The sequence below is a fragment of the Rhinoderma darwinii genome, chromosome 9 (assembly GCF_050947455.1).
Source record: "Rhinoderma darwinii isolate aRhiDar2 chromosome 9, aRhiDar2.hap1, whole genome shotgun sequence".
Lineage (NCBI taxonomy): Eukaryota > Metazoa > Chordata > Amphibia > Anura > Rhinodermatidae > Rhinoderma > Rhinoderma darwinii.
The window spans coordinates 62445587-62471581 of NC_134695.1; the positions used below are offsets into that span (position 1 = coordinate 62445587).

Sequence of the window (25995 nt, forward strand, 5' to 3'; positions counted from 1 at the left end):
ACAATTATAGCTCATGCATCTTCTATATCTTGCTGAATTCATAAGAAAAACGTTAAAATACTCACACGTTAGTTCAGGACTTCTGGTGGTCATCCATGGGCTTTACCTTGAATGTTCCTCAGGACACAGATACAGTTGAATCCAATGATGGAGCAAGGAGCTATCAGCTCCCTGCTCCACCATTCACTACATAAAGTCAGCTGTGAGTGGCTTGGCGCAGACAGGCATGATTCAATAACGTCATCGCGCCTGTCTGCGCCGAGCCACACATAGCACAGACCGGAAGAGACCTGCTGAGGTCATCTGTTCCAATCATTGTGGGAACGAGGCACGGTGAGCATTTATTTTATTGTTTTTATTAGGCACTATACATCATACTGGATATAAGGGCTCTATACTGAGTGGGGGCAGCTATGGGGGCATTATACTGTGTGGGGAGGCACAATAGGGGAATTATGCTGTCTGGGGGCAGATATAGGTGCATTATACTGTGTGGCGCACTCTGTGGGACATTATAATGTGTGATGGGCACAATGGGGACAATATACTGTGTGGGGCCCACTATAAGACATTATGCTGTGCGGGCATTATGAAGGCATTATACAGGGTGGAAACACTATGAGGCATTATACTGTATGGGAGCCACTATGGGCGCATTATACTCTGTGTGGGGGGGGCACTATCGGTACATGATGCAATGTGGAGGGTACTATGGGTGCATTATATTGTGTGGAAGGCAGCTATGGGGTATCATACTGTGTGTGGGGGGCACTATGTGGCATCACTTGGGTGTGTGTTAGAGGGGATTGGGCAGGATTAGAGGCAAGTCTTAACAGGGAACAAATTTGTTGTCCCGCTTTACAATACTTGAAAGTTGGGAGGTATGGATACATATGTAACTAAACCATCCTGTCTGCCCGAACACTTAAATCTATAAAGCTGGAGGGAAATAACAAGCACAAAGTCAGATTTATAGCACAGGACCCCAACCCATAACTTGCCAGCTGTTGTGGAACTACAACTCCCAGCAGGTCCTGAAAGCCTGCATTTGTCAGGGCATGCTGGAAATTGTAGTTTCGCAAAAACTGGAGAGGCACTGGTTGGGGTTCACTGCCCTAAAGGAACAGCTATTTGCAGGTATAAAATATATAAAGAAATGCAAACACACTGGCAACTAAAGGAGGGTCTGTAATAAGCAGGAAGTGATCTGCTGCCACTGGGAGGTGTCAGGCACAGGAGGAAGTGCTGTCACAGAGGATCAGTGCAGGGTTACAATGTATCAGTCTGAATAGTTCTGTAGATCCTGCCCTGAGCCTGGCGCTGCCCGCACTGCTGCACTATGGGCAGGAAGGTCACACTGGCAACCTGCTCCCTAAACCAATGGGCTCTGGATTTTGAAGGGAATCTCCATAGAATCCTCCATAGTAAGTGACTGCAGGCAGACAGAACATGTGACAATGTCATCGTATTGCCTGCCTGTTGTATAATGATCCTCGGCTGTATACATGGGAGGGTGAATGTACTATAGTAAATATTTGCTGTCATTTTATTACAGTAGGTGTATATATAATTGTATATTACATGAGATGATACGGTATAAGAAGCTAAGCACTATATTCATATTGAATAACAGCAAGCACAGATGTTGAAAAAAAGGAGAGGTTGATTAAAAAATGATATAACATTTTATTATAGAAAAAAATAATTTATATGCTGAAACCGGAATACCCTTTTAAGGCCTCGTTCACACACAGAAAATGTCTGACTGCACCCAAAAACGCTTCTGAACACGCTAGCGTTTTTCAAATGTAAGAAGCGTTTTTATATGGCGTTTTTCATTCAGTATCATTTTGCACATGTGTTTCTTATGGTGTTTTTGAAGTCCTATAGGGAAGCCTATGGGAAAAACACCGGACAAAACGCCAAACTCAGAGCATGCTGCGTTTTGAAAAAAGCGCCACTGACCACAAAATTGCCTCAAAAACACGACATACCAAAACGCAGCTGTGTGTAGTGCACGTGATATTTTACTATAGACTTTAATGTAACATCTGACTGCACTAAAAAAAATGCATAAAAAAGCCACGAAAGACTTTATTAAAAATGCACCAAAAAAACGCAGCGAAACGCTGTGTGTGAATTCAGCCACAATGAATACACCACAACAAATGTTTTTTTTTTGTGAGATAGTAGTCCAGTTTTAAACCAGATCTTTATTGGCCCTAAGGGTAGTGCCACACAGAGCGGCACTGACCCGGCCGCGATGCATCCAGGAACTGCGCCGACACGTTTGGCGCGGCTGTCAAACAGCCTGTTGATGGCTGCGCGTTGTTGCAGGTATAACGGCCCTTATCTGCAAAATTGTGCAGCCATAAAGGGTGTATTAATTAATGGGCACACAGTTTTGCAGGTAAAGGACCGTTTAACCCGCAACTATGCGCGGCCATCAACAGTCTATTTGACAGCCGCGCCCAATACGGTGCCGGTGCGGTTGTTGGTTGCATATCAGCCGGATCAGTGCCGCTCCGTGTGGCCGTAACCTAATGGCATGGGTGTAAATTTGCAGTTCTGCTGGACACCCAGAAAAATTTAAAGAGACCCTGAAGCCCTAAATCAATCAAGCTATCTGCCTCACTAAGGGTATGTGCACACGAGAAGTGCTTTTTACGTCTGAAATGACAGACTGTTTTCAGGAGAAAACAGCTGCGTCGTTTCAGACGTAAAAGCTCCTCCTCGCATTCTGTGACGCTCGTAAATCTTGAGCTGCTCTTCATTGACTTCAATGAAGAACGGCTCAAATTACGTTGCAAAGAAGTGCCCTGCATATAATGTATATAAGTGTCCTGCATATAATGTATATAAGTGCCCTGCATATAATGTATATAAGTGTCCTGCATATAATGTATATAAGTGTCCCGCATATAATGTATATAAGTGTCCTGCATATAATGTATAGAAGTGTCCTGCATATAATGTATATAAGTGCCCTGCATATAATGTATATAAGTGTCCTGCATATAATGTATATAAGTGTCCTGCATATAATGTATAGAAGTGTCCTGCATATAATGTATATAAGTGCCCTGCATATAATGTATATAAGTGTCCTGCATATAATGTATATAAGTGTCCCGCATATAAAGTATATAAGTGTCCTGCATATAATGTATATAAGTGTCCCGCATATAATGTATATAAGTGTCCTGCATATAATGTATAGAAGTGTCCTGCATATAATGTATAGAAGTGTCCTGCATATAATGTATATAAGTGCCCTGCATATAATGTATATAAGTGTCCTGCATATAATGTATATAAGTGTCCTGCACTTCTTTGCCGAGGCAGTCAATTTACGCGTCGTCGTTTGACAGCTGTCGAACGACGACGCGTAAATGACAGGTCGTCGGCACAATACGTCGGCAAACCCATTCAAATGAATGGGCAGATGTTTGCCGACGTATTGTAGCCCTATTTTCAGACGTAAAACGAGGCATAATACGCCTCGTTTACGCCTGAAAATAGGTTGTGTGAACCCAGCCTAAATGGATATGGATTGGACCACTTCTTCTGGTCACCCCTCCCCACAAAGAAAAACAAAAAATGCCTCAGATGCCCTAATAAAATAAAGCTAGTGGACCCAGTGAATGGCTGTGGAGTGGGCCACGTGATTCCCCTTTAAGTAAGAAATTACAAGGGATCCAAACTCCTAACTTCCAGGGTGTCACCGTCACGTATCAGATGATGGATTCCTGCTTGTTTTCCCCCCTGTCAGTTTTTACATAACGTCAGAACTGCTTCATGTATCTGCCCCAAATGTCTGGCCATTGCTATATTGGGTGAATTCACGCAACTGGTAGATTTCTGTCATCTCCAATTTGACACATTTACTGCATTTATATTCCTGAAATCCTTTTTTTTGTTGCAGGTATTAAGATTGCAAAAGAGAAAGGAGCTCGGTATCGCCTGGGTCCAGAACTAGAAATTTGGTGAGATTTTAAGTCTTTAACAGGGGTGTTTGTGCTTTTCTCTCATGTGAGCATAAAATCCAAACCCTCCACCTAAATAAATAAACCTGTTTGGTTATAGGTCGAAGGTTCAGTGTATGGACATTATGTTTCATTTAAAGGGTTGTCTCAGGAAGACAACCCCTTTCCCATTTGCCCTATTAGGGCATATGGATGTTGTAGAAGGGGGTCCCCCACTCAGGAGCCCCACTATATCAGCCTGAGAAGACAGCCTCCAACAAAGAGCAGCTCTTGCTCTGGCAGTCCATCCATATATTACATAGTCAGCCATACATTAGAATACATTGCATGTAATACCGCATTTACCCAGTAGAGGCCACTGTGGGGAATATGTATGGCTAGCTGCTGATTCTGAAGCTCGATCTGTGGTGATCAGCTGATCGCTAGTCTGACTGTAATCTAAAAAGGAGTTTTTATAACAAGACAACCCCTTTAATTACTGCAGTGGCTGGGCAAAAAATCGGACAGGGAAATCTGAGTTCATGCTCATAGCAAACAATTATAGGAGATAATAAAACAAGATAATATACAAAGATAAGAAAATGACGTGTAGGTTCTGTCCGTTTCCTTTGGGGGGGCATCATTTTATCTCGTTTGTTTTTTTTTTTTATATTCATTGCATTGCATTTTGGTCTCCTCTTTCATAAAACCCAATTGTCACAGGTGCCTATAGACAATATTCTGTACATGGTTTCTTTTCATACAGTGGATATGGCTGCTCGGATCATTTTTTTGAGTCTGATACAATATTGCATTCATTTCAAGTTCTGGCTAAAATTCTGGAGTCTCCTATAACCAGTGACATCATCTGCGATGTGGGAATGTGAGTATGAAGATGCTAATGTCTATACCCATCTGAGAACTAAGCGAAGGGGGGGGGGGCGGGCTGAGGATCAATAAATGAATAAACAGCCAGATACATAAAACAAAATATATTAAGCATTCTAGCAAAGAAGTTTTAAAGTGACGATCCACATTTTTTTAATTTTTTACATCATTGATGCATGTGACAAGAAATGATCAGTGGAAGTCCTTGACTTGAAATCTCTGACAATTGCAAGAACAAAGGATCTGGAGGGCTGTGATGAGTCCTGTGACCCTTTGCCTCACCGCTTGGAGACCCCCATTATGAGCTAGAACGGAAAGCTGCTCTGTAAGGCCTCGTTTACACGAGCATGTGCGTTTTGCCATATGATGCGCGGCTGCGTGATTTTCGCGCAGCCGCCATCATTATGACACTCCGTTTGGATGTTTGTAAACAGAAAAGCACGTGGTGCTTTTCTGTTTTCATTCATACTTTTTACTGCTGTTGCGCGAATCACGCTGTTCGCACGGAAGTGCTTCCGTGTGACATGCGTGGTTTTCACGCACCCATTGACTTCAATGGGTGCGTGATGCGCGAACAGCGCACAAATATAGAACAGGTCGTGAGTTTTTTGCAACGGACTCACGTTGCACAAAATTCACGGACTGTCTGCACGGCCCCATAGACTATTATAGGTCCGTACGACACGCGTGAAAATCACGCGCGTCGCACGGATGAATAACACGCTCGTGTAAACAAGCCCTAAGAATGACTTCCGTTCTGGTGGATTTGGGATGTCCATTTACTACATGGACCGCTATTCATCCGAATGGCCGCCATGTAATACTATAAGGAGGGGAAATGTCTGGCCAGGACCGGCTGATCGCTGAAACGGCTGCAGTCCAAAATGAGACTACCTCTTTAATTACAAGTGGAAAATACAAATATATATGGGGGGGGGGGGGGTACAGTGGCTTTACAGAACCAGGCATAAGTGATAAGTAATCTGTTTCTATATAATTTAATCATTGTTTTCTATTTATTACAGGCCGGTGATACACAAAAATGTGCGATACAACTGCAGAGTCATATTTCTCAACAAGTAATTTTAATTTTATTTTACATTTGCTTTATAGTTTTTCTTTTGGGTGGTTTCCGCGAAAATGCCCAAGTGATTCCCTAGAATAGAAGTGAATGGGGCCGAGCTGCAGTTTCCTGCACAGTGAGTGTCCGGGAGTACCGCTGAGCAGGGAGCTAAAGCAGCGCTGCGTCCCCTTTAGTTTTAGTATTGGTGGTGGTCCAGCCGTCAGACCCCCCACGATCAAAAAGTGATAGCATATCCTAGCGATATACGATTTCTGTGATGGGAATAACCCTTTAAAGAAAATGCATCAGCTATATTTTTTTTCCTAAATAAAGCCAGATAGAGAAACATAATGTTTTTTTAATCCCTTTTTTATTTTTTGTATTCTATTTTCTGTATATGATTATTGGGGTGGATCTTGCCTGAGTGGCTGATTACAGCATTTACAGATATGCTTTATAGCAGCCACGTGGACCATAGGAAACAAAAGTCTGGAGCTCGCCCATTGACCTGAGTTTTCTAGGCATGCTTTGTGACCTGTGCAGAGGTCATTGTGCAGGGAGGTGGAGAAGGGGAGCTGTGTCCATCACCTATTATCAATGGCGGATCATGTTTTATCTATATAGAGGTGTTACCTTTCATTGTTATCCTGTCTGTGATGATAATGAGATGATTGCTGAGAAGTGATCTCTACAGAACAGGAAGGATCAGTCTATTAAATATGGTGGATCCTGTATTATCTATATAGAAGTGTCACCTGTCAGTGTAATCCTATCTGTGATGATAATGAGAAGACTGCTGAGAAGTGATCTCTATAGAACAGGAAGGGTCAGTCTATGAATGGTGGATCCTGTGTTGTCTATATATAGAGATTTTACCTGTCATTGTAATGCTGCTTGTGATGATAATAAGATGACTGCTAAGAAGTGATCTCTACAGAACAGGAAGGGTGAGTCTATTATGAATGGTGGATCCTGTGTTATCTGTAACATTACAGCCCCGGACCATTGTGCTTACCTGCCCCCCGACGGTCGCGTCTATAAACAAGTGAGTACCGGGCGGCATCTCCCTCCTGAGAGACGCTGGCACTCACTTCCGCATCATTGCACTAGTTCCCGCAGGGTGCGCGCATGCGCTCATGCCCGGCTTTGAAGGGCCAGTGCACACTCATGAGGAAAATCTGTAATTAGCCCATGATCACCCTGGACTATAAAAAGGGCTCTACCCTTTCATTCATTGCCTGAGTGTTGTTGTGTTTACCTATGTTAGTCTTAGCAAATGGTCCCTTAGTGTTATCCTGTTTCCGTTATTCCCGTGCCTGCTACCTGTATCCTGTATCCCGTGCTATATCTGTTCCTGTGCCTTAATCTGTTGGGGTCATGTTGTGCCACCGGTCACGCCTGCTGATATACACCACGTCTGGTGTCTACAACTTCATCTATGCCGAACCTCCATTACAGTCTGGACCATTAAATGTACTTTTGTACTAGGACTGTTGTTTGGCCAGCTGCTACTCCACTATGGGCAGTGCGGCCTAGTGGGTCCACATACCCACGGATTGTGACATTATCTATATAGAGGTGTTACCTCTCATTGAAATCCTGCCTGTGATGATGAGATGACAGCTGAGAAGTAATCTGTACAGAACAGGAAGGATCGGTCTATTGTGAGGCTTAGTGGCTAAAGTGAAAACTGGAAGATTTTAGGAATTTTTTTAAATCTAGATAATGACTTAGAAAATAATTTAAAGAAATCACTAACAATTCCTAAAAAATATGTTTAACTTAAACAATAGGTTATTTTCTGATGACACGTTCCCTTTAAACGTTAAACTTTAATTTGACTTACAAGCTTCTTACCAAGGATAGGCAATTAGTTAAATTTCGCAATTCACGATTGCAGTGAAGCCAGTGCATTAAGTTGCCCACTTTATAAAGCATTAGGGGTATTCGGGGCGATACACATTTATGGGTCTGAACAGCGCTCATTCATGGATTCCTGTAGCTTGGTATAGCCAAGAGCTGAAACCCAGTAACTTCAATAGAGCGTGAAATATATCAGAGCATTGTTGTGGCCATAGCTCCTGCACACTCCCAATGTATTTTTCTTAGATCATTTTAGACTAAATTGATGATGATTTAGGAAATAATAACTTGTATGTTTTGCAGAAAAATACTTCTTATTCGACCAAAAATGGTGATGGCTAATGCTGGGAATTACCGGGAGCTGCGGTGGTTCACACCATGGAATAAATCAAGGTAGAGTCCTAGAACAATATTAATGAGTCCAAATAATGAGCTGAATGACCAGAGCAAATTAATTCAAAACAATAGCAAAGGAGACAATTACATGGTGGCTGATGGAAGGTACAAATGACAGAAATCCCTGTCTTAAAGGGTTTGTCCAGTCTTGAAAACCTATTTCGATATACCCTGTTAGGGAATTCTGAGTTAATACAGGGGTGTCCTCTGTTCAGGGTCCTCATCTCTTGGGCAGAATGGAGAACAGCTACAAAGGGTGTCTGAAGGACCTGTCCTGGTCTGCATTACACAGACAACCCATTGATTTGAATGGGCACTAGGTAATACTTATTTTGCCCTGTGGTGGCGCTGCAAGGAAATTAAACACTTACTGTCAGGTTTACCTACAGATAATAGCTTTGTAATCAGTTTTTTTGTCTAAATCAGATCGCTGAACAGTTCTGTATATATTAAAACAACTTTTTAATTTTGAATGGGACCATAAAAACGATAGGGTTTATGCAATTTTGTATTTAAAGGGGTTTTCCTATCAGAGATATTTATGACGTATCCAAAAGATATGTCATAAATGTCAGATAGATGCGGGTCCCACCTCTGGGACCCGCACCTATCTCTAGAACGGCACCCCCTAAACCCGGTTCTGCCGCTCTATGTTGTGGCTGATGTGTGTGATTCCCGACTCGCATCTATCTGACATCTATGACATATTCTATGGATATGTCATAAATGTCTCTGATGGGAAAACCCCTTGCAAGGGGCTTTTCTAGTAGTTTGTGGGGCATTCCAGGCAAAATGGGGGTGATGCTCATAAGTACCCCATGGTTTAGGATTAAAATGTTGGGAAGGATGCTTTAAATAGGAAGTCTTTGTAGTACGCCGTTGTTTGTTGTGATATCACATCACAGACTTCATTAAAATGACTACTGGACTTATCGTGTCACCATGTTTCTTGCCTTTTAGAGAAATTGAGGATCACTTTCTTCCAAGAACTATTCAGAAGATCACTGGACAGGTCTGATTTGTAGATATATTATTTTCTAATACATAGTGCCTCCAGCACAGTTCTGTGTTCCGGTTCTCCCATGGCATAAGATTTCCACTGATTTTTGTGAACGACAGAGGAACCTGCAAAATAAAAAAACGGTTGTCCAGTTTAACAAGATATATAATTCAATCTAATATAATTCCCTGACCTTTTTGATAATACAGTCATTTGGGAAGTTGAGGTATATTAGAAAAAAAAATAAAAAATAATTTAAGCTGGTTTCCCATGAGGAAGTTGTAAGTAGGGACTCTAAAGGGGTTCTCCGCTTTGGAGAAACCCTATTTGTTAAAAGGGTCCCTTAACAATAAGCTGATGGCAAAGTGCCCCCCTGCTGAGACCCGTGTGATCAACTGTAATCTGTGGGGAAACGTGTCAGTAAGTGTTCAATTTCCCTGCAGCGCCACCACAGGAGAAGCTAAGCATTACATAGTGCTCATCCATAGCAATAGGTGGTCTGTGTGATACAGGACAGAACAGGTCCTCCAGAGAGAGAAGCGCTCTTTGTAACTGCTCTCAACTCGCGAGAGAGAAGGATTCTGAAAAAAGGATATTTCTCTATCAACTCAGAATTCCCTAATAGGATGTATAAAAATAGGTTTCTAACAAGACAACCCCTTTTAAAGTGATTTTTGTTTTTTTATCTTAATAGGTTCATAATTCGTGTTGATCAGCTTCATTTTTTTCTCATACAGAACCCCGAATCCCCTGCATAGACCAAGTTGAAAGATAACTAATATCCGACCACTGTAAAGATATATTAAGAAATTAATCAGCACTAAATTTTGGACCTAAATACAACATGGTGTTAAAGTAAATATGGGAATCTCCACATTTTAGTTAGAAATACTCTTTTAACATAGAGGACCTATATGACCTTGGAACATACACCCCACAGAATATAATGGTTTTTTTAGGGGGCATTGCGTTTTGCAGGAATACACAAGCTAAACCTTTAGGACACAAGGCAGGGAAATAACTAGGACATAGGTAAAATGAGAGGGGATCGAATAAGTAACAAAATAAATTGTCCATATCCCGTAGTGTCATTAATGTAAATGGGTTTGACTTTCTTCTAGGACACGGTACCATTTGGTGATGCAGTCTTGGCAACCAAAGACACATGCCTCGGGTCTGAGATTTGTGAAGAGCTGTGGGCACCTAATAGGTAAAATATTATTTCATATGCAGTTGAATTATCCTTTCATGTAGTGGCAAATATAAAAGGGAGGGGGCCCATAGCAAAGTTCAAAATGGGCATCTGGTTATGGTGCTGGGCTTTGACATCCAGGGCAGGAGGGCCTGGTGTTTATTTCCACCTCCACACCCTTTCCATGACACTTGGGTCAATTCTCCTCCCGTGCTGACAATGCAGTTCCTCTTGAGAGGGGTCCTGCCCAATTGGGAATGGGACCAACCAGGGTCATAAGAGCCCCACTGTCTGCTTCAATGGTATGTACGTCCTCGCTTTGATGACCATAATGCAATGAGACCTGTCAATCTCTTCTTCAACTGCAGTCCCCACATCGACATGGGTCTGGATGGTGTGGAGATATTCACTAATGGTTCTGGGAGTCATCATGAATTGAGGAAAGCCCATCTGAGAGTTGACTTGGTCAAGTCTACAACTACAAAGGTACAGTCAAAATTTGTACCGGTCACTGTATTTATTCATTCATAAAAGACAGTAAAAGGAGGAGGTCAGAGCCCTGAGTCTTCTCTATGGAGCTACGATTCCTCTGCTGCCCCGTCTAGGTGGCATTTACGGAAGAAGAAATCCTACATATTCAGTTGGGTTCGCACTCATTTCTGTGTCGTCTTTGTAAAATTCTCTTTTTTAGGAGCATTATTTCTCTCTCTTTGCATTACTTAATTTTACAGAATGGTGGTATTTATCTTCTTTCCAATCTGAGGGGCTGTGACAGCGACCGACTGTATTTTGATGGCTGCTCAATGATCTCCATTAATGGAGACATTGTATCACAAGGCTCCCAGTTTTCTCTTGAAAATGTGGTAAGATTATTACCCATAAGTTATATTCATGCAGTAAACTTACAAGATACCTCCCAAAATGATGCCAACTGTGTCTCCCACCAGAAGTATAAAAGGGACAGCTTTTAAGGGACTTTCTGCTTCGTACGGTTACGTAGACGTCACTTTGAAATTTCTGGCTGGAGACGAGGCTGACATCCGCTAAAACCTCCTGTATCTTTTCTATGTTCTCTGTGATTTTTGTTTTATCAGCTGCAGACTTTCGACTTCATGTTCCCTTAAAACTAGGTCCTAGAGTTAAGTTGGCAATTTACATTAGATGAAAGTTGATGAAAGAGGACGATAACGAACGATCAACTATTCGAAAATGAATCAAATGATCATACCAACCAATGGCTGACAGTAATTTTTTTTTAAAAAAAACACTAGTTGGCCGTGTTGGAAACGTTTGTCTGAGTAGCAATAGGATTTGAATGTGTGTGGGTCACTTGTGTGACTATACATGATCGTTTTGCAAATGACAACCCACCAGGGAGGAGAGTAGGAGCGTTACCTCACTTCCGGCCATACATCAGCCGGTAATTTGAATGTCCCATCGGACTTGTATGGGCACATTGCACAACCATAATGGCCAACATCAACTGAAATTTGCATGGAGCTGCCAGCTTAACGAATATTCGTGGCATTAACGCTCGTTCGAGCATCGCCTACAACTGTCTAATGTGTATGGCCAGCTTATTTATATATTTTCATACATTCAAATTAAGAAGTAGGTATCCTCAAACTATATTTTGTTAAAGTTCTGGACTTCCAACAAGATTGAATTAATGTTCAGTGATGTAGGTAACCGGGCTGGTGATAAGATAAATTTAATTGATGGGCTCCACCTAGAAAGGGGTTGTCGGGTTTAGAAAACCCATCTTCATATACCCCATTAGGGAATTATTAGTCGATAGAGGGGGATCACCTGTTTGAGACCGTCATCTACTAACCAGAAGACAATGACTACAAAGAGTGTCGCTGGCTCTGGAGGAATTAGCTTGCCTGTATATTATACACACAGCCCATTGAGATCAATGGGCACTGTGTAATGCTTCATTTCTCCTGTGGAGGCGCTGCAGGGAAATAAAACACTTGGTACAAGATTCACTCACAGATTGTAGTTGGTTTCTGGGTTCCCAGTTTCAGGACACTCAATAATCAGCATATCATTAGGCGTCCCTTGTAATAAAAAGGTCCAAAATGGATTAACCCTTTAAACACTAAGAATAGTAAAACAACATATGATTAGGATATATACTGCATACCATGTACAATTAATAGTAATAATATGTACCTTTAGACTTTGACACTTTCTATCTTAATGCAGTTTCTTTTTATATCTAAAATCAGGAATGGTGGCTAATGGGAAGAGAAGTATAATTGATAGCTTTATGAATCACCTTTTTTGGATCTATTAAGCAGGTCTTCCAGGAGTTTAATATTGATGGCATATATGATCGGTGGGGGTCTGACTCCAAAATAGGACTTTGCTGCAGTACCAGGCACAAACCATACCATATGTATGGCGCTGTGTCTGAGTAAACCATGCCACAACCCCTTTTATTATGTTGATCAGCGGAGTTCCTGGAATAGTATCCCGACAAATAAATTATTACTGGCCTATCCTAAGGATAGACCATCCATATTAAACTCTTGAAAAAAAACTTTTAAAAGTTTTGCCTAAAAAAAAAATATTAATAATAAAAACTGCACCATAAAGTGTGAACTGATCCCTGTTTTTTTCTTTTTCCACAGGAAGTTCTTACGGCCACTTTAGACTTAGAAGATGTCCGCAGTTACAGGGCTCACATGTCATCACGCTGCATTTCAGTAAGGGACTTTTCAGCCTGCATTACTCCCCATGTTATCCAGAGTTTTACAGGAATTAACTAATTGTACCCTTAAAAGTTAATTGTTAAATATAATTTTTTTTAACATGATACGTGCAACTTAAATATGTACCCTAAACACAAACCCTCATGTATTCTATTTGAGCCCTATTCATTTATATGAGACTAAGTTGCAATAACAGACACATCCTATGGACAAGAGAGGCGCTGCTTCTGAGAAAAATAAGCTGACCTGTTTTTCTAAACTCATAACCCCCCCATAAAAGTTAAGATGTTGAGCTTTGTTTTGTGTAGGCGAGCAGAGTGCCCCCCTATCACAGAGTACACGTGGACTTCTCTCTGTCCTCATTTGATGATGTGTATACCCTCACGTCTGAGCCAATCCAGTGGAAGTACCACACCCCTGCTGAAGAAATAAGGTATTGGAGACTAGACCATATAGGGTGAGTTAACAAGGGGTGGCATTTTGTAATCTTTCACTGTAATGCTTATGATTGCAGCCTTGGACCTGCGTGCTGGCTCTGGGACTATCTACGACGCAGTAAACAGGTGCAGTACTTGTTATTATTTCTTTAAGTATAAGTTCACTTTACAATGAACAACATGTAGCTTGTAAAACCTAAAAATAAGTAAAGTTGTAAAAGACTTGTGTACATTGAGACAAAACAATGTTTGTAGTGCCCCCTATGACAAAAGTTTGGCTGTCTAGTCTAGAGTACCCACTAAAAACAACAGTCTGACTGTGTAGTCTGGAGCTTCCCCTATAACAGCAGCCTGGTTGTGTAGTCTGGAGCTCCCCCTATAAAAGCAGCCTGGTTGTGTAGTCTGGACCTCCCCCTATAACAGCAGCCTGGTTGTGTAGTCTGGACCTCCCCCTATAACAGCAGCCTGGTTGTGTAGTCTGAACCTTCCTCCTATAACAGCAGCCTGGTTGTGTAGTCTGCACCTCCCCCTATAACAGCAGTCTGGCTGTGCAGTCTGGAGCTCCCCCTGTAACAGCAGCCTGGTTGTGTAGTCTGGACCTCCCCCTATAACAGCAGCCTGGTTGTGTAGTCTGGACCTCCCCCTATAACAGCAGCCTGGTTGTGTAGTCTGGACCTCCCCCTATAACAGCAGTCTGGTTGTGTAGTCTGAACCTTCCTCCTATAACAGCAGTCTGGCTGTGTAGTCTGGATCTCCCACTATAACAGCAGGCTGGCTGTGTAGTCTGAAGCACCCCCTAAAACAACAGTCTGGCTGTGTAGTCTGGATCTCCCCCTATAACAGCAGTACGGAAGGAGTAGAAGGAGAGGATGCGACATGTCAGCCTTCTTTTATGTACACTCTTGGCCTATTTTGACCCTTCAGTATTTACCTTAATTGTGTATAGTGGACTGGGAGTCCAATCTGTGTCTCATATTGTATTTCAGGGGGGATTCCTCCTTCCTCTTAGCGGTGGTGTGGATAGCTCTGCAGTAGCGGGTATTGTATTCTCGATGTGTCGCCTAGTTTGTCAGGCTGCGGATACGGGCAGTAAGTAACATAGTTCATATTTAAAAACAATACCAACTTTCAACTAATTTAATCTAACTCCTTTCCCTGCTACCAACTCAAATACCCGCAAATATTTTTTTTTTTTTCGTAAGATGAAGAAGTGCTAAGAGATGTTCGTCAAATAGTGGGTGACGAGTTGTATGTGCCCAGGATGCCCCAGGAACTTTGCAGCCATCTTTTAACAACTTGTTACATGGCTACAGAGAACTCCTCATATGAAACAAGGGAGCGAGCCAGGACGTTGTCGGAACAAATAGGCAGGTACTCGATGAATGCATACAATTAAAGGGAATGTGTCGCTAGAAATTATTATTTTTTTTTTTAGTTAAACAATTAGTATTTAAGTGATTACACATTCTTTGAATTTTTTTAATTTTTTCACAGGTCAGGAAATATTATAAATTAGATTCTAATTTATAACATTTCCATGTGCTGGTCACTAGAGGGAGCAATTCCCAAAATTGCAGCATTGACAATGTGGTAAAGCAACCTCATTGCTTTATGCTGCAAATTTGGGGTAGACACACTCGCTCTAGTGTCCTCACAGAATCCCCCCTCCCTTATCCTGGCTAGTGCCAGGAGAAGGAGGGGGTTGAATCTTCAAACCTCCTACACTGTATGCCGCCATTTTCTGAGCGAATGCACAGTGTAGGAGGATTAGATACAGTGGTAATCAGACAGTAAAACACGAACATAATACACACATCACATACACAAACATAACTTACTTGCTCCTGCCGCCGCTGCCACCTCCGCTCCTATTCCTTGCGCCTTCGCATGTGGCCGGAAGCCGCTACCGGAAGTCGTCATCTTACTGTCCGGCCACGGCTTCCGGTCCACATGAAAATGGCGCTGGATTTCGCTCTGCCGAAGACCTGCCTTTTGGTCTGTGTGGGAGCGGCTCATGCGCCATTCCCACACAGACGGTGTACGCTATAGTGAAAGGAACGGCTCCCGTTCGCATTCTCTATGGGGATGTATGTGCCGTATTCCATCTCTGTATGTGTCGTTAATGGACAGATACAGAGATGAAAAAAAAAATGGCAGCTCCCATAGAGAAGTAAAAGTAAGAAAAAAGTACAACACAACAACACAAACAAATAAAATGTATTTTAATAACATACTAAAAGCAATATTATATATAAAGAAAAAAAAAATCGTGACAACTTCCCTTTAAAGGAACAAAAAAAATGAAATAATAATGCTTAACAGGAGAGAATCTTATCCACAGTGTTTGTCAGTATGTAGGATTTTCTGCATATTCCTGAATCCATCAGTCTTGTAAAAATCTTGCAGAAAACACAATAGTTCATTGTCTTTTGATCTCTTCCATTTTTAGCTGAGGGGTGAGGCTTAGCCAAGGGATGGAGCTTAATGTTCTTTGTCTCCTATTGTAGACAGAACAGTGGGGAGGCTCCTGCTGCAGCCAGTTGTCTTACAGCCAGGGACAGGATTGTGAGGAGAAGGAGGAGCAAATGGCTGATCTCATGGGACGCACAGAATATATGACTTTTTATATATTTCTCAGTTTTTATTGCAAAATGAGACAAAATAGGATCAAGGTAGAGAAGGAGATTAAAGTAGGAATTGCTGGGAATTTTTTTTCTTTTGCATTTTCTATGTTGTTGGTTTTTCAACAAGATCTGCAAGAAAGCGTAATGCAGTGTCAAATTCTTACACTGGTACAGTGGTACAAGACTTCACAGTCTACACGGCTAAGACATAGTGTATGGCAACTGTGTGCAGTGGCAATGGGCTAAGTGTGGGCGAGCTTTTGGGCTTTCTTATGTTTATATAACCATCAGGGGGGATTCGTCTTATCTGCCTGGGGTACCAGATCGCCTTTTCCTGGCCATCCTAAGCAGCTACCGAAACTCATTTAAGCTCTGTACTTATATTTATTATAGAGTTTGAAGGACTGTTTAATTAAAGGGATTTTTCTGGAAATATAATATTGATGGCCAATCCTTAAGAGCGAGCACCACATCCCCTTCATTGTTTATCAGGCACAACGCCGTAATAGTAGTTGTGCCTGGGACTGTAGCTCAATGAGCTGCAGTACCAGGCACAACCACTACCAAATGTACGGCGCTGTGACTGGTAAACAATGAAGTGGACAGGCGAGCACCGCGGCCCCATCGTTCCTCTGATTGGCGGGGCTGCCGTGAGTCAGAACTCCACTGATCAGATAGAAACCCTTTTAATAATTACGGAGAGTAACTTTCTTCCTCACCAGAGTTTTCTTTGTGTTTATGTTCAATTTTTTTTTTTATCTTTAGCTATCACCTGACCCCAAACATTGATACAGCTGTTAAAGCGGTTATCGGGATATTTACTATGGTGACTGGTAAAGTTCCTCAGTTTCGTGTCCATGGAGGAAGTGGCCAAGAGAATCTCGCACTTCAGAATATTCAGGTAATAGAACAGTAATAATAATAATTAAGAAGATATAATAATTAGTTCTTAATTTAGATAATATATATATTTTGCCTCGTGTCTCTCCAGGCTAGAATACGGATGGTAATCGCCTATTTATTTGCCCAGCTAAGTCTTTGGACGCGTGGTTCACCCGGTGGTCTGCTGGTTCTGGGCTCAGCTAATGTCGACGAAAGGTTTTAACACATTATTTATTATTTGTAAAAAAAATTATGTAGCTAAATTAGTTTTTAATTAAAGGGGTATTCCAACCATTCACCTGTCCACTGTCGGAAGTACCCAGTGGTCGATCCCTTACCGGTCGCTAGAACACTCCCATAAAGTTTAAATGGAGCGGCAGCGAGCCATTCAAACCCAGTCATAGGGCTGCGAATATCGGTTGACCGGGGTCCCAGCCGCCTGACCGAGTGGATAGGTGATAAATGTTTTTGTCCGTAATACCCTATTAAGAAAAATGACGCTTAGTAATAATTATCTTGTTACATTTTTTCTCCTCCTGATCTCCTAACCGCTGCAGCAATGTAAATGTTTTGCTTGTTCATGGGGCGGCCATGTTCACAGACTTATATGCCACTTCCTGTCATGTGACCTCCACTAATAACACATTCATTAGTGCAGAGGTCACATGACAGGAAGTCCATGCACGTACATCTACCATGGCAACCCCAATCAAAAATATTTACATTACTACAGCATTACTACCTAATAGCCAAAGCCGTTGTGGTTTAATGCAAAAGTGTACATACCTGAGGCCATGGGAGAACCCCTGTAAAAATGTTCCTCTCCTGGGGAACCCCTATAACTTTCCCATACCTACTGTAAAGGCGACCACTTTTGCTGTTCCTGTCTTCCAGCCTATAGTGGTCCCAGCAGATAGTAATCCACATGATAGGCTTAGATACAGGGCCCCAGCAGACAGTATCACACATGATAGGCTTAGATACAGGGCCCCAGCAGACAGTATCACACATAAGCTTAGATACAGGGCCCAGCAGACCGTATCACACATGATAAGATTAGATACAGGGCCCAGCAGACATTATCACATATGATAGGCTTAGACACAGGGCCCAGCAGACAGTATCACACATAAGCTTAGATACAGGCCCCAGCAGACAGTATCACACACACGTTTAGATACAGGGCCCCAGCAGACAGTATCACACATGATAAGCTTAGATACAGGACCCCAGCAGACAGTATCAAACATGATAAGCATGGATACAGGGCCCCAGTAGACAGTACCCATATACTTTACCTCCTAGCTTCGGAATTGGGTCGTCTTCTAACGCCATTCAGCGTCCGGATGTTATGTGCGCTGCGCATACAACATCATAGCACTGACCGGCGTCCGGATTCAGCGCTCCACCCAGAGCCAAAGAGGACCCGACTCAAGAGCGGGGAGGCTAAGTATATGGAAATGTAACTGGGGCTGGTGCATGTGCCAAAGGCCACCCTGGCTTCAGGGCCCGGTCGCAACTGCGAGTGCTGCGACTCCTATAGTTACGCCGCTGCTGCTCAGCAACTACGGTGATCGGTGGCAAATGCAGGGCCTGGGTCACACTTGCCCCTCCTAAAGAACAACAGTTCTTTCAGGGATCCCCTAAACATGTTCCAAGGAATCCCACAGTTTGAAAGAACTTTGGTTGGGAAACATTGCCGTAGTCGAAGCTCCTGGTTTTTGGCCAATGTAGGGGGCGTTACAAAACCAGATTGGCCCCAGCTACCTTACTCATGAGTGGTGCGACCCTCAGCAAAGCTCCTCTGAGGGTGACACCCAGCCTGAGGAGCACTACAGTATTATGTCATGTAAGCATTGGGACAGGGGATGGGAAAAACTAGTGTGCAGCCCTCCTGTCCTAGGATCAGGGGAAGGGGAGCCCATTTTGATATTTGCTATGAGGTCCTTCCTCGTTGTGTACCCGTGGTTTGATGTATTACATTCCATCCAGCTAACAATATATTGTATGAATATTCGGATAGTTTGCTGGAATACTTGAGAAGCGGGCTTAGTAAATAGAAGCAAGAACCTGTTTGTTTGTTTTTTGTATATAACCTTCTGTTAATGTGCTGCAAATGTAACAGTCTGGCCATTCTCATCTTCTACAGTCTCCGAGGATATCTCACGAAATATGACTGTTCCAGCGCCGATCTAAACCCCATTGGGGGGATTAGTAAAACAGATCTGAGAGGTTTCATCCAGTATTGTATTGATAGTTTCCAGCTTACTGCACTGACAAGGTGGGTGGTCACCTGTATTTTGACCTTTTTACATTAGCAATGATTGTATTGATTTGATCAGGTTCCCTTCCTTTTTATATATACATTTTAGCATTTTATCCGCCCCACCCACTGCAGAACTGGAGCCGCTTACAGATGGACATGTGTCCCAGACAGATGAGGTAATATATCAAAAACTAATGAAAATGCCTGAAATAATAAAATAAAGTAATACTTATGTAGTTACATTATTGAGTTCAGGTATTTTAGCCCCACCCATTGCAAACAGGAGCATAACATCAAGCACACAGCCACGCAATCTCTATAGACACACATTGCTAGTAGTACGTGTCAAAAGTCATGGATGCTTCTGTCAAAAGTCTCATTTTGTGAAATTTCTGATCTGCTAGATCTGCTTGGTCATCTTTAAGTATTATTATTATCTGCTAGATCTGCCCGGTCACCTGTAAGTACTATTATTAACTGCTACATCTGCCTGGTCACCTGTAAGTGCTATTATTATTTGCTTGATCTGCCCGGTCACCTGTAAGTACTATTATTAACTGCTACATCTGCCTGGTCACCTGTAAGTGCTATTATTATCTGCTACATCTGCCTGGTCACCTGTAAGTACTATTATTAACTGCTACATCTGCCTGGTCACCTGTAAGTGCTATTATTATCTGCTACATCTGCCTGGTCACCTGTAAGTACTATTATTAACTGCTACATCTGCCTGGTCACCTGTAAGTGCTATTATTATCTGCTACATCTGCCTGGTCACCTGTAAGTACTATTATTATATGCTATATCTGCCTGGTCACCTGTAAGTACTATTATTATATGCTATATCTGCCCGGTCACCTGTAAGTGGTATTATTATCTGCTAGATCTGCCCAGTTACATGTAAGTGGTATTATTATCTGCTAGATCTGCCCAGTTACATGTAAGTGGTATTATTATCTGCTAGATCTGCCCGGTTACCTGTAAGTGGTATTATTATCATCCACTAGATCTGCCTGGTCACCTGTAAGTTGTATTATTATCTTCTAGATCTGCCCTGGTCACCTGTAAGTGGTATTATTATCTGCTAGATCTGCCCTGGTCATTTGTATGGGCTATTATTATTTGCTAGATCTGCTCCGGTCACCTGTAAGTGCTATTATTGCGCAGTGGATGCATCTAGAAGTAACAACTGCTCAGTCACAAAGCTGTAGACCACGCAAACTCAGAGCAGGGCCGCCGAGTGCTAAAACAAGTGGCATATAAAAATTGCCTATCCTCTGTCTTGGAGTGTCTACACTTCTGGAGAAAAACAGCATGCTATTCAATTGACTACTAAATCATTTGTACCTCGCATATAGAACCTATACAGCATGATGTCATCTCATAGAATAGAAAAATGAATACATCTCCATTTCTCTAAATTCTTTGCACTGGGACCCGAGACCTTCAAGCTACTGGCAAAAACAGACCGCAAAGAGGTCCTGGTTATGTGTGTGTGTGTGTGTGTGTGTGTGTGTGTGTGTGTGTGTGTGTGTGTGTGTTTATACGTATACGTATCTATATATATATATATATATTGACAATACTTAAAGGGGTTGTCCATTTTCACCTATAGGCTGTTATGGCATCCATTAAATGTATATGTGTTTTTCTTTTTTTACTGGATGCATGTGGATAGAATAGTCGACTATGCAATTCTATCCAGCAAAAAACTGTATATCCGTCGTATACCGCCCTACGCGCACATTTACCATAAGGCTAAAACGCAGTGTGAAAGGGGTCTTACTGACAGGTTTTCGTACAGGTTATAGCTGATCACTGGGATTCCCAACAAGGGGACGCATTATGATTAACTTATTGTGAAGAGACGCTTCAAACACGTAGGAATTGTCCAAAGCAATTTAAAGAGGTATTCCGGCTTTAGCCAGCAAAACGTTTTCATTGTATAATGAAAGGTTGTACGTTCTAATATATGTTGTGTATCGATGCTTCACGGTTTTCAAGATCTCTGCTTGTAGTCATTAAATGGGAACCTGAACTGTTTACTTCCAGGCGATGAAAATCTGTCCTGGTTATATGATGGACACACAGGTGCACGCAGTGGTGGTCTTTACCACTACGCAACCAACACAATTGTGTTTGGTCCCCTAGAGGGTACATTAGTACTGTGAGGGGGCTCTAACGGGGCAAAAACATTTTTTTTTTATTCGGGCCCCTAGCTTGGGGCCCCAGAAATGCCAAAGCCGCCCCTGATAACTGCATTGTAACGAGCCCTGCACCGGTGCTTGTGTGCCAAAGCCAGAATACTCCGTTATGAAACATTATGGTGGGTTCCACACAGAGGAGACGAAAACATAGAATATATGGGATTAGTGACCTCTTTTCATACAAGGTACTACCCTGAAATGTCTTCTGCTATCTACAGCCATGTAGTGCCGTGTAACTTGATAAGCATGTAATTACTGATTGTTAATTATGCCCCCTGCAGGATGATATGGGGATGACATATGACGAGCTGTCTGTTTATGGGAAACTGCGGAAAGTCGTGAAAACTGGACCCTATGGCATGTTCTGTAAATTACTGCTCATGTGGAGGGACATCTCACCTAGACAGGTAAGTAAAGTGAATATCTTCCTTTTGACGTTTATTTCAGCTTTGTATATTGTGTGCAGCCATTGTGTATCAGAAACTTGATGTATATGATCACTCAATCTATTCTGCCGCTTCGTTTTAGCGATCGGTGGGGGTCTCAGTGCTCAGCCCCCCACCGATCAAAACTTCTGACATGTCACTATTACATGTCAGAAGGTTTTTGAAAGTTTAGTTACCCTTTAAGAAAATGAAGCAACTTTTCAATAGTCTTGATTAAAAATACCATCTAACGTCTTGTGTGTACGGCTCCTATGCAAACCATGTGAGGTTGTAGACCATGTGGACTGCTTCATGGAAACCATTACACACAAAGCTTGTGAGCAGTCTGATCCTGTAGTTATGTGTTACTCTTTTTCACCTGGCCCCTGCTTCTTGCTAACCTACAGACGGAGCAGAAGATGTATCATTGGAACACATAGGTATGCTTAGGAGCTGTATACACAAAACGGTGGGATATTTGTAATTAAAACCCTGGAGCACAAAATTTGTCTGTGAAAGTAAAGACCACTAGATGGACCTACCTTGCTCTATTGTGTGGTGAGGACTAAGCGAAAAACAGTTTTAGATCCACAAGTAATAAAAACACAAGTGATAAATTCTAAACTCTGCACCCGGCAGGATTATTGGAGCGCTCTCATAACTATTTGCTTCTTGTGATTTCTAAACTGAATGGATATCAGATCTTTAAAGAGGCTCTGTCACCAGATTTTGCAGCCCCTATCTGCTATTGCAGCAGATCGGCGCTGCAATGTAGATTACAGTAACGTTTTTTGTTTTTTTTTTAAACGAGAATTTTTGGCCAAGTTATGACCGTTTTTATATTTATGTAAATGAGGCTTTCTAAAGTACAACTGGGCGTGGTTAAAGTAAAAGTACAACTGGGCGTGTATTATGTGCGTACATCGGGGCGTGTTTACTACTTTTACTAGCTGGGCGTTGTATATAGAAGTATCATCCACTTCTCTTCACAACGCCCAGCTTCTGGCAGTGCAGACACAGCCGTGTTCTCCAGAGATCACGCTGTGACGTCACTCACAGGTCCTGCATCGTGTCAGACGAGCGAGGACGCATCGGCACCAGAGGCTACAGATGATTCTGCAGCAGCATCGACGTTTGCAGGTAAGTCGATGTAGCTACTTACCTGCAAACGCTGATGCTGCTGCAGAATCAACTGTAGCCTCTGGTGCCGATGTGGCCGACAAGATGCAGGACCTGTGAGTGACGTCACATCGTGATCTCTGGAGAACACGGCTGTGTCTGCACTGCCAGAAGCTGGGCGTTGTTTAGAGAAGTGGCTGATACTTCTATACACAACGCCCAGCTAGTAAAAGAAGTAAAAAACGCCCCGATGTAACGAACACAATACACGCCCAGTTGTACTTTAGAAAGCCTCATTTACATAAATATAAAAATGGTCATAACTTGGCCAAAAATGCTCGTTTTAAAAAAAAAAACAAAAAAACACGTTACTCTTATCTCCATTGCAGCGCCGATCTGCTGCAATAGGAGATAGGGGTTGCAAAATCTGGTGACAGAGCCTCTTTAAATACGTTTACTTTATTTGTACATTTCACCTCAGGTCGCTGAGAAAGTGAAGCACTTCTTCCGCATGTACTCCATTAATAGACACAAGATGACCACACTGACCCCGTCCTACCATGCCGAGAGCTACAGTCCTGATGATAACCGATTTGATCTACGACCATTCCTGTACAATGCAGCGTGGACATGGCAATTCTGTTGTATTGATGAACAGGTATTACTCTTTTTAGTATTATATTTATGTAACTGGTTTGGGACCAAGCCCCCATATCTATCTATCTATCTATCTATCTATCTATCTATCTATCTATCTATCTATCTATCTATCTATCTATCTATCTATCTATCTATCTATCTATCTATCTATCTATCTTTCTATCTATCTCATATCATATCATATCATATCATATCATATCTATCTATCTATCTATCTATCTATCTATCTATCTATCTATCTATCTATCTATCTATCTATCTATCTATCTCTATCGCCCTTTTAACACATTGGTGGGCCCAGTGTAAAGATGTCAAGAGCGGGTTCCCCCATCTTTCCATCAAGAGGTAAAAGAATGACCCCATAGCGGCCCCCCAAAGTGTAATGCCCTAATAGTGTCCCACACATACAGTAAATACCCACATACTGCCCACTCCGTATAATTCCCCCAGTGCCCCCTCATACAGTATATTGGCCCCATACTGTCCCGCACAGTATAAATCGGCCATACTGCCCACACACAGTATAATGCGCCTATAGTGCCTCCCACACAGTATAATGCGCCTATAGGGTCCCCTCACACAGTATAATGCTCCTATAGTGCCTCCTACAAAAAATAATATAAGTACTCACCTAGCCCCGTTTCCATGACGAATGGAGGAGATGTCTCTGCAGGTCTTTTCTGGTCTGTTCTGTGTGTTGCTTGGCGCAGGCAGGCGTGATGACTTCAATGCATCACGCCTGTTTGCGCCAGGCGTTACTGTGTGAATAGTAGAGTAGGGAGTCGACTTCTCCCTGCTCCACCATTGTATTCCCAGTGCGGATTCCCATCGAATTGTCATGGCTCCTACCGATGGCCGCATCCACTTGCTAGGCAACCAGATGCCAACTCTGCCATAGTCTTCAACTGAGGACGCAGATAGAGTTGAAAATAGTTTCGCTGCCAGGGGGTCCGATGTAAGTGCACCATTTGCCCTATGGTTAGGGCAGCCCTCTATCTATCTATCTATCTATCTATCTATCTATCTATCTATCTATCTATCTATCTATCTATCTATCTATCTATCTATCTATCATCAACAGCTATCGATTGATCTTCTCTCCCTTCCGCTCACTCTTTCTTTTTCTTTATCTCTCATGCTCTCCCTCGCTATCTCTTCCTCCGTCTCTCCCTCGCTTCCACTCTCCCCCTTCTCTCTCTCTCTCTCTCTCCCTGTTGCTCTATCTATTCCTCTCCATCTCGTCCTCTCCATCTCATCCCTCTCCTGCGCTCTATATACAATTAGAACACATTTAGACGTGGAGTCTTTTCCACATCAATAATCCCTGAATAGCATTAACATGTGGATCTAATGCAGATTTATTTCTCTTCAGGTATCAAGTCTGGAGGACTGTAAGAAGGGGGAGCTGTGTGAAGAAGTAGATTGAGAGATGCCTTCTTAATACATTTCAACATGCCCTGTGTCTTTAAATGCAGCAAATAATTGATTTAATAAAATAAATATAAACATGATTATTACTGGGATTTTGATCATCGCCATTAAATGATCTAACTTTTGTCTTAATTTGTGAGTTTAGTAAAAAGACTTTGTTGGAAATTGTCCCATACAAATTCTTCCAGACACATAAGTAACTTTTCACCAGTGGTGTGACTAGAAGCTCACTGCATACAGTTAATACAGCTGCCATTAAGTTCAATATTAGCTGTATACATCCATATGAAATCAGCTCCCCCTAGTGGTGGCGGCATGCAGTCATAATTATATCATTTAGCAACTCAAAAAAAGCAAAACTCATCTATACAGATATGAATTTAACCAGCACAGAATTTTGACCTTGAAAATGCAAAGAAAGGCATTGACCATCTTTATTCTGCAGAGTATTAAACTTTGTGGTTAACTCTGTTGTTGGCTGCAAAGGAAATTGCAAGCATTGTCAGCCACTTTTGAGGCAATGAAGAACTGTCTTTAGTCACCTGGTCACTGACCTGCATACAAGTATAAACTTCCTTACACTCTCCTTCCTGCTCTTTCCCTGCTTCTTTTTCCATGTATTTTAGTCTGATGTATGGTATTGTCATAGTCCCAATCTTCTATGCCTACTTGAATTAGTCAAATTATACCTACACTGAGGTAGGAACACCCACATGACAGCCCACATGTGCAATGAGAGCTAGATAACCTCTCAGGATTTCCATTCATCTCAATGGTTTTGGAATCTTCAGCATTAGGAAATTTAAAAAATAAATTACAAACTTATAAATGTGTGGTAATACCAAATCCCACCACAG

At 42.1% G+C, this 25995-nt stretch overlaps 1 protein-coding gene across 2 annotated transcripts; it reads left to right on the forward strand.

Annotated features, from left to right (window-relative positions):
- The first annotated feature begins 1229 nt into the window (after positions 1 to 1229).
- NADSYN1 (NAD synthetase 1) lies at positions 1230 to 25218 on the forward strand. 2 transcript variants are annotated; one of them, XM_075837958.1, is made up of 21 exons: positions 1230 to 1424; positions 3926 to 3986; positions 4732 to 4848; positions 5879 to 5932; positions 8083 to 8172; positions 9136 to 9187; positions 10297 to 10385; positions 10736 to 10853; positions 11099 to 11230; positions 13007 to 13081; positions 13396 to 13520; positions 13602 to 13650; positions 14511 to 14613; positions 14727 to 14895; positions 16914 to 17049; positions 17140 to 17246; positions 19180 to 19311; positions 19403 to 19472; positions 21785 to 21910; positions 23529 to 23705; positions 25080 to 25218. In XM_075837958.1, exons 1-21 carry the CDS (start codon positions 1340 to 1342, stop codon positions 25131 to 25133), a joined length of 2121 nt encoding a protein of 706 aa, XP_075694073.1. In that variant the 5' UTR covers positions 1230 to 1339; the 3' UTR covers positions 25134 to 25218. The 2 variants fall into 2 exon arrangements, with proteins under 2 accessions (XP_075694073.1, XP_075694074.1); XM_075837959.1 differs by lacking the exons at positions 19403 to 19472; positions 23529 to 23705; positions 25080 to 25218 and having other exon boundaries at positions 21785 to 21898.
- The last annotated feature ends 777 nt before the right edge of the window (positions 25219 to 25995 follow it).

Bases quoted from the DNA above. Each gene is read 5' to 3' on its own strand.
- NADSYN1 (XM_075837958.1), top strand. From the start codon at position 1,340: ATGGGCAGGAAGGTCACACTGGCAACCTGCTCCCTAAACCAATGGGCT. The intron at 1,425-3,925 runs GTAAGTGACTGC...TTTTTGTTGCAG, and splicing joins TCTCCATAGAATCCTCCATA to GTATTAAGATTGCAAAAGAG. The intron at 19,473-21,784 runs GTAATATATCAA...TGCCCCCTGCAG, and splicing joins ATGTGTCCCAGACAGATGAG to GATGATATGGGGATGACATA.